General features: G+C 38.8%; 1 protein-coding gene across 1 annotated transcript in view; it reads right to left on the bottom strand.

Annotated features, from left to right (window-relative positions):
• Positions 1–1,391: 1,391 nt before the first annotated feature.
• The window catches only part of LOC120534688 (zinc finger protein 664-like), a 38,414-nt gene continuing 32,190 nt past the window's right edge, over positions 1,392–7,615 (bottom strand). Inside the window, exon 4 of the mRNA XM_039762279.1 lies at positions 1,392–1,954. Within this exon, the coding sequence (XP_039618213.1) occupies positions 1,392–1,954 (563 nt within the window). The remainder of the gene's footprint in view (positions 1,955–7,615) is intronic.

Raw genomic sequence — 7,615 nt, 5'->3', positions numbered from 1 at the left:
GGAACAAATCCCGAGCAGGACGCCAGCTCACCGCAGGGCACATGTACACACACACACACTCCAAGCACACACTAGGGACAATTTAGGATCGCCAATGCACCAAATCTGCATGTCTTTGGACTTTGGAAGGAAACCCATGCAGACACGTGGAGAACATGCAAACTCCACACAGGGAGGACACAGGAAGTGAACCCAGGTCTCCAAGCTGCAAGGCATTGGTGATACCACTGTGGCACCGTGCCATCCGCTTCCAAGATTAATTTCTCCAAATTCTATTGGTGTGTATGTGTAGCAAAGTGTATTTTGTCTCTTTCATTTTATTTGTAGCTTTTAGCTATGAATTTCCCCAAAAGCAATTGTATGTGCATAATTAGAATCACACCGATGGTATTTTGTAGTTCAAATCTAATTAATGTGACTCCCCACAGACTGCAGGCTCCCTCAGGCGATGGCGGATGCTGTAGCGGTAAGTCGGCTCTCCCCAAGTCTTTTCTAATTTAATTCTATTTACTTGACATGGATATTATTTGGTAATGCTCAAGTGTCAAATAACTAATGTAACCCAACTGAGTTCTTGTAATCAGTTTTTGTACATTTTTTTATTATCAAAAATGAACAAATAGAAACAAAAAAAAAAAATAGAATTCATTTAGTGTACTGCCACAGTGTTTAACATACTTCAGCATGGTGTACAACATGACCATGTGGATATTTTGGATTTTAATTTTACATTTATTTGATTTGTTTTGTACTAATAGTTTGTGTTTGCAATTATTTGTAATTGACTTGATTTATTATTTAATAAGCATTGGCGAGAAGCTGTTTGTATGACACCCTGTTCATTTGTTTTTGTTCTTGTATATTTTATTTTTTTGTTATATAAAAATAGCAAAATATATAATATTTAAAGCTGAACTGTTATTTATTGTGTGAGGCTATGTATATTGTAAAGAGTATTGGTTTTATTTCTGATGAAATGTGTATAATATATTGTAATAGTTTTTTATGTAATATGAATGTTATGAAAACAGAGCTAGACGCCTGGTGGAGGCTGTAGGGCTTTGGTGAGAAGCTGTCTGTATGACGCCCTGTTCTTTGTCTCATTTTTCCCTTTCCAGAAACATGTCCATGTTGACTTGTTTTAAACACATCACAGAGTAGGATGGATTCCAGTCGGTTACATGTGCTTACTGTCCAGGGAGGAGTAAACCTCACTCTTTAGTCAGAACAGTTCAGTTGTACTTCTCTCCGGTGTGAATCCTACTACGTCTCTGAAGAGAACTCCTTTGAGAGATTTGTTTACCACAATACAAACAGCAATATGGCTTCTCTCAGAGATCAATTTGTCAACAATAGTTTAGTTTGCTTACTTTTCAGGACAGGAGTGAACCTCACTTTGGAGTCCTGAAGGATGTTTTGTTGTTGTTTTGACCTGCTCCTGTTTTGATTCTGTTGTGAACTCTGGTGTGCTTTTTCAGACTGGTTATATGTAAAAAGTGTTTACCACATTCATTACAGATAAACGGCTTCTCTCCAGTGTGAACTCTGGTGTGGCCCTTCAGACTTCTCATTTGTGAAAACTGTTTACCACATTCATTACAGCAATACGGCTTCTCTCCAGTGTGAACTCTAGTGTGGACCTGAAGATGGTTCATTTGTGAAAACTGTTTACCACATTCATTACAGCAATATGGCTTCTCTCCAGTGTGAACTCTAGTGTGGTCCTTCAGACTGCTTATATGTGAAAACTGTTTACCACATTCATTACAGCAATATGGCTTCTCTCCAGTGTGAATTCTAATGTGTGTCTGAAGATGGCTTTTATGTGAAAACTGTTTACCACATTCATTACAGTGATGCGGCTTCTCTCCGGTGTGAACTCTAGTGTAGATCTGAAGATCACTCTTGCCAGGGAATTCTTTGCCACATTCCACACTGTCGTGATCTTTGTTTCCTGTATAAAGTTTAAAAGGAAAGAAAAAAAAGCACTTATTCTCAATCCACTGCCTTATTGTCAACAATAAATCACTTAAATACATGGTGGCTGAAATTAGGAACAACCTTTGATCAGCATAAGTCATTATAAAACTTTAGTTGTACAGTACATGGAAAGCACACTCAAGTTGTTAATTTTAAGTGTATAACTACTCAGTAGGCTCACATGTATAAAACTTCCTTATGCTCGGCAACGTGTATAAAAGCTATTTCTTATACAAAAGGTAGGATTTATAAAACTAGAACTTGCCATTTAAATTGGCTTAGTTACCTGAAGTCCCAGGCAGACTTTTTGTATTTGCATTTTAGCAACTCCAGGTGGAAGAATTAACGGAACAGAAAATCTCATTTCATTGTGCATTTCACATTCTAATGTCTTACAGGCTACACAGGGAGTGTTTTTTTAAGGATCACAATGATTTTCCAGCTCATGGTGATGATTGAATTATAAGCCAACTTCTTACTGTCATCCTTTTTGAACTGTCTGCCTTCATTACAGAGACCGGCATGCAGAAATCACTCAATCCCAGTTCTCTTAGCAGTCTTAACAGCTGTGGGTTATTTGTTGATGGCTCCTTTTCAGTGTAAACTGAATGAATGAATGTGAATTTCCCCTTGGGATTAATAAAGTATCTATCCATCTATCTATCTATCCATTCTGCCTGACCGGTGAGGAATCTCTCAGTCATCCTGAGCCACATCATGTCATCTCTATGGTATACTTAAGATGGTAGAGAGACACATGCAATATCATTACCATCAGGGTGTACAAGTTGTGATCAAAATGTACTTTACAGCTACTTCTTCTGTCTTCAGCTGTGGTGGCCTTACTTGGCCTACAAGTCCCTTTGTGATTACTGAGCTCACCAGTACATTCTTTCTTCTTATTGATATTCCAGACAGTTAAATTAGGTAATCCTAAGGTTTTCAAATGTCCCTAATTATTTCATTATTGTTTTCTGACTTCATAATGGCTTCTCTGACTTTCTTTGGCACAGCTCTTGTCGTCATGTTGAACCATCGCAACTACAGGCTCCAAAGATAGTCTGTAGGTAGAAGCAAGCCAAGGTGTCTTATCTTTGCATGAGTACAGCAATAAAACACACCTAAGGAATCACAAACATCTGTCACAACAATTGTGCCAAACATTATGGTGCCTTGAATTGGGGGTACCATGCAGAAAATGTGCTATCATTGCTACAAAGTGTGACTGAAATGTATGTAAATCCACTTAAATGAAAATCTGTAATGTGTAGTTTAATCACATCTGAATTATTTAATTTGTAATTGTAAACTGTGGAGAAAAGGGGTAAATGAAAGAAAAATGTCTGTTTTGTCTCAGCCATTATGGAGGGAACTGTATAAAACAGAATGCCATGCCAAGCATGGAAAAGTCACCTTCAATAATCCGAATGTGTCCTGACATTTATCCACAATTAAACTAAAACCAAGTGATGCCAAAACAAACATCAAAATGGTTTCTTTAACACTAGAATTACTAGAGCATACGAAAAAACTTGTATATCCAGCCCACCTTAAATCCCATCGCACCTCTCTGTCAGCGTCTTTTGTCCTGTAAATGTACCGATAAAGACAAGCAGCAAGCAGCCTGGTATTCCATTCCCCCACAGCCACAGAACCTGCACAAAGTTCTCCCAGCTCATGCCTTGATTATCTGGGAGTGAAGTGCTTGAGTTTTAGAGTGGAAATAATAGATTGTTATTTGGAACACATGCATTTCCTGTGTGTTCCATTTCTACAATAATCTATGTAAACACATTGTTTAAACAGAAATGTTTACATTGTTAAAACAGAAATGTTTTTCATATTTTAGTAGTAAATCACAAAATATTGGCATAAACTATATAATGTGTGAAGCCTGAAGTCCAAAGATCAAATGAACACTTTCACAAAAGGTTCGAGAATGATACAACAGTTTCCATGGCGAAGCGGTAAAATTTGCTGACTTGTAATCAAGAGTCCCCGGTTCAATCCCCACTGCCTCCTATATTTGCCATTTTCAGTAGTGAGCTGCTGTTATTGTTAATATTATACACACATACATTTGGTTTGCATCTGTAACAGGCCGTGTACATTTATAGGACTTGTAAAAGTTACTTTTTTACTTTTCACTTTTATTCTTTCAGTCACGATCACGATACATACTACCGTCCCCCCACCCAGGGATTTGACGCTGTTACTTTTTATCTGAAACTGGGAATAACTGTAGATGTGAGTGGTGTTTTGAGTGGCAATGGAACTGGACATTCTCTGATCTGGAGGGATAAAAGCTAATACACAAACGCTGATGAATCTGCCTTCTTCTTATCTCGCCGCCACTTGATTGATTTATTTTTTATTCAGTTTTATTCAGTGTTCCTGCTCACGCTGAATTAGTATGCACCTTATGGTCCATGATGTCAAAGCCGCACTGACAAAAAAAAGAACAGAGACATAGGTATATATGATATTTGGAATAATTCATTTTATGACCTGTATAGCACATTTTGGAAAACATTGTGATACAGATGCAACATTATTCATATTCATTCGCATAACATTTTGTGGTTGTAATCAGTGACCACGTGTTTTTTTTTTTTTTTTTTTTTTTTGTTCCTTTCTTGCCAGTCCCCACATGTTGCTGTATGGTGCGGTTTCTTTTGTATTCCAGGACATGCAGAGTACAGAGCAGTAACTTCAGTGCTATAGGTAATCGTCAAATTCAAATGTTAACAGTTCACACACACCCAAGGACCATCCTTTCTACTGTGGCAAGATTGCTATATGTAAAGTTTAAAATGAAAAAGTTAGTTGTTAGTTGGGCGGCACGGTGGTGCAGTGGGTAGTAAGGAGACCTGGGTTCCCTTCCCAGGTCCTCCCTGCGTGGAGTTTGCATGTTCTCCCCTTGTCTACGTGGGTTTCCTCTGGGTACTCCGGTTTCCTCCCACAGTCCAAAGACATGCAGGTTAGGTGTATTGGCAATTTAAAATTTTTCCCTAGTGTGTGCTTGGTGTGTGAGTGTGGGTGTGCGCCCTACGGGTGGGCTGGTGCCCTGCCCGGGGTTTGTTGCCTGCCTTGCACCCTGTGTTGGCTGGGACTGGCTCCAGCAGACCCCCGTGAACCTGTAGGTAGGATTAAGCGGGTTGGATAATGGATGGATGGATACTTGTGGTGGATTTAAAGCAAAGACATTTGGAACAGCTTCCCCAAGATGTCAGACCTTAATTAGCTCCTTAGGACTTGTTCACAGTCATCATTAGGAATGGCCAGGTGATGCAAAATTCAAAGCTGTATAAGTACTCAGGCTCCTCAAACCTTGTCCCAGCAATCAGTAGCCATGAGCTCCTCTAAGCAGGTGCTTAACACTCTGAGGAATAAAATTAATTGATGCACAGAAAGCAGGAAAAGGCTACAGAAGATGGCAAAGAGTTTTCAAGTAGCCACCACCTCAGTTTGTAATGTTATTAACAAATGGTAGTTAACAGCAATGGTGGAAGTCATGTTGAGGTGTGGAAGACCAAGACAACTTTCCAAGGCAACTGCTCATAGGATTACTAGAAAGGCAAATCAATACCCCAGTTAGCTAAACCTTCCTGAAGGTCTTTTATAGTCAGACTCTGGAGTGGTGGTGCATCGTTCTACGATGAAAGGCAGCATCACAGCACACCGTGAACAAAGGAACACACAGCAAAGACAAAGAAACGTCCTCCACTTGAACCCGAAACAACAAGAGCAACAACATCAGAAATCCTCCTTAAAGCCCTGCTCTTGTAAACCTGTTTATCTGTGCCAAGATAAATTAGAACTCTGAAGGGCAAGTAAACAAGCAGCCTCTTCTGTGTTATGCTTGTCTGTCTGTGTTGACATATATGCAGTTATCACAGTTTAATAATCTTTGTGTTTATCAACACATTGTATTATTCTTAAACTAAATGTACATGAGTTACTTTGATATATGTCTAATGGCCAGAGACACCTTCCTTATACAGAGGAGGAAGGTAAGCAAACTGACAGCTCTACAAAATTATTTTCCTTTGATTAAACAGAAATTGGAAATATTACAAACAATTTGGTGAGAACAGGCAATTCAGCCCAACAAAGCTTGCCAATCTGATCCACCTAATTTCTCTAAAGCAACATCAGTTTGAGTTTTGAAGACCCCTATACTCCTCCTCTCCACCACACTACCTAGCAATTTACTCCATGTGTTTGTGATTCTCTCTATGTGAAGAAAATCTCTCTGATGTCAAATTTTTTTGTTCTTTATTTCGCCTTATACAATGTCTTGTATTAGGAATTTGTTAGTTTTCACATACCCCTTGGGGTCAGAGCGCAGTGTCAGCCATTGTACAGAGCCCTTGGAGCAATTACAGGTTAAGGGCCTTGCTCAAGGGCCCAGCAGAGTAGGATCTCCCTTATTTGGCAGTGATTTGAACCGGCAACCTTCATGATACCAGCACTGATCCTTAGCCTCAGAGCCACCACCCCGCCTCTGAACATTTCCAACTGTGTCGTTATGTTCTTGTTGAACTCTTTTTAAAGTAAATAACAACCTCCTCTTAATCTCCATTTGCTCAAACTGAAAAATTAGAACTCTATTAAACTTTTCTGATAACTCATACCTCTCATCTCTAGAATTCGCTTAGTCACTCTTCTCTTGACTTTTTCTAGCACAGCTTTGTATTTTTTTGTAGCCTGGGGACCAAAACTGCACACATTACTTCAAGTAAGACCTCGCCAGTTCATTATAAGTTTCACCACAACCTTAAGTTGCATTTTATCTTCAATTAATCTGCCCAAGTCTGAATGTTATCTAAGTCACTCTATAATGATTCAAGAGATTCTAGATTATATGCCTGTCTACCTAGTTTAATATCTGTAAAACTTAACCAGCTTGTTATTTATATTCCTATCTCAATTTTTATATTTAATAAAAATAGCAATGTCCCTAGCACTGACTCCACGTGACACTACTCTTAAAATCAACCAATTCTGATGAAGTTCCTCGTATCATCACCATCTGCTTCCTGTGTCTGAGCCAATTCTGTACCCATCTACAACCATCACCCTGAACTCCCACTTCTTTTAGTTTGATACCCAACCTCTCATGTGGCACCTTATCAAATTCTTTCTGAAAGTCAACATAAATAATATCATATGGTCCACTTTGATGATATACTTTTGTTGAATCAGCATGTTAGTAAAACACATCAGCATGGGTTCAGACGAGGGAGGTCTGTTCAGTAAAACTGTTTTTTCCTATAATAATTCCTTCCATTAATATATCTGTTATACATGTTAAGCTTACTGGCCTGTAGTTGCTTGGTTCATCCCAATCACCTATTTCATAGGACAGGATAATAGTTTCCATTTTCCAGTCAACAGAAATTTCCACAATGTGTGATGACATCCTGAAAATATGTGTCAAAGGTTTATATCTGTACTCACTAACCTCCTTACGCACTTGAGGATAAATATTATCTGGTCCTGGTGATTTGTTTGATTTCAGCCTATTTAATCTAAGCAGCACTTCTCTCTCTACCATTTCCAAATCCCTCAGAACCTCCTTAGTAGTCCCTGTTACCACTGGGAGGTTATCCACTTCCTCACATGTGAAAAA

Source organism: Polypterus senegalus, chromosome 8, assembly GCF_016835505.1.
Source record: "Polypterus senegalus isolate Bchr_013 chromosome 8, ASM1683550v1, whole genome shotgun sequence".
NCBI classification, from domain to species: Eukaryota; Metazoa; Chordata; class Cladistia; order Polypteriformes; family Polypteridae; genus Polypterus; species Polypterus senegalus.
Note: the sequence above shows the minus strand (reverse complement) of the source record. Positions and strands in the feature narration are given on the sequence as shown.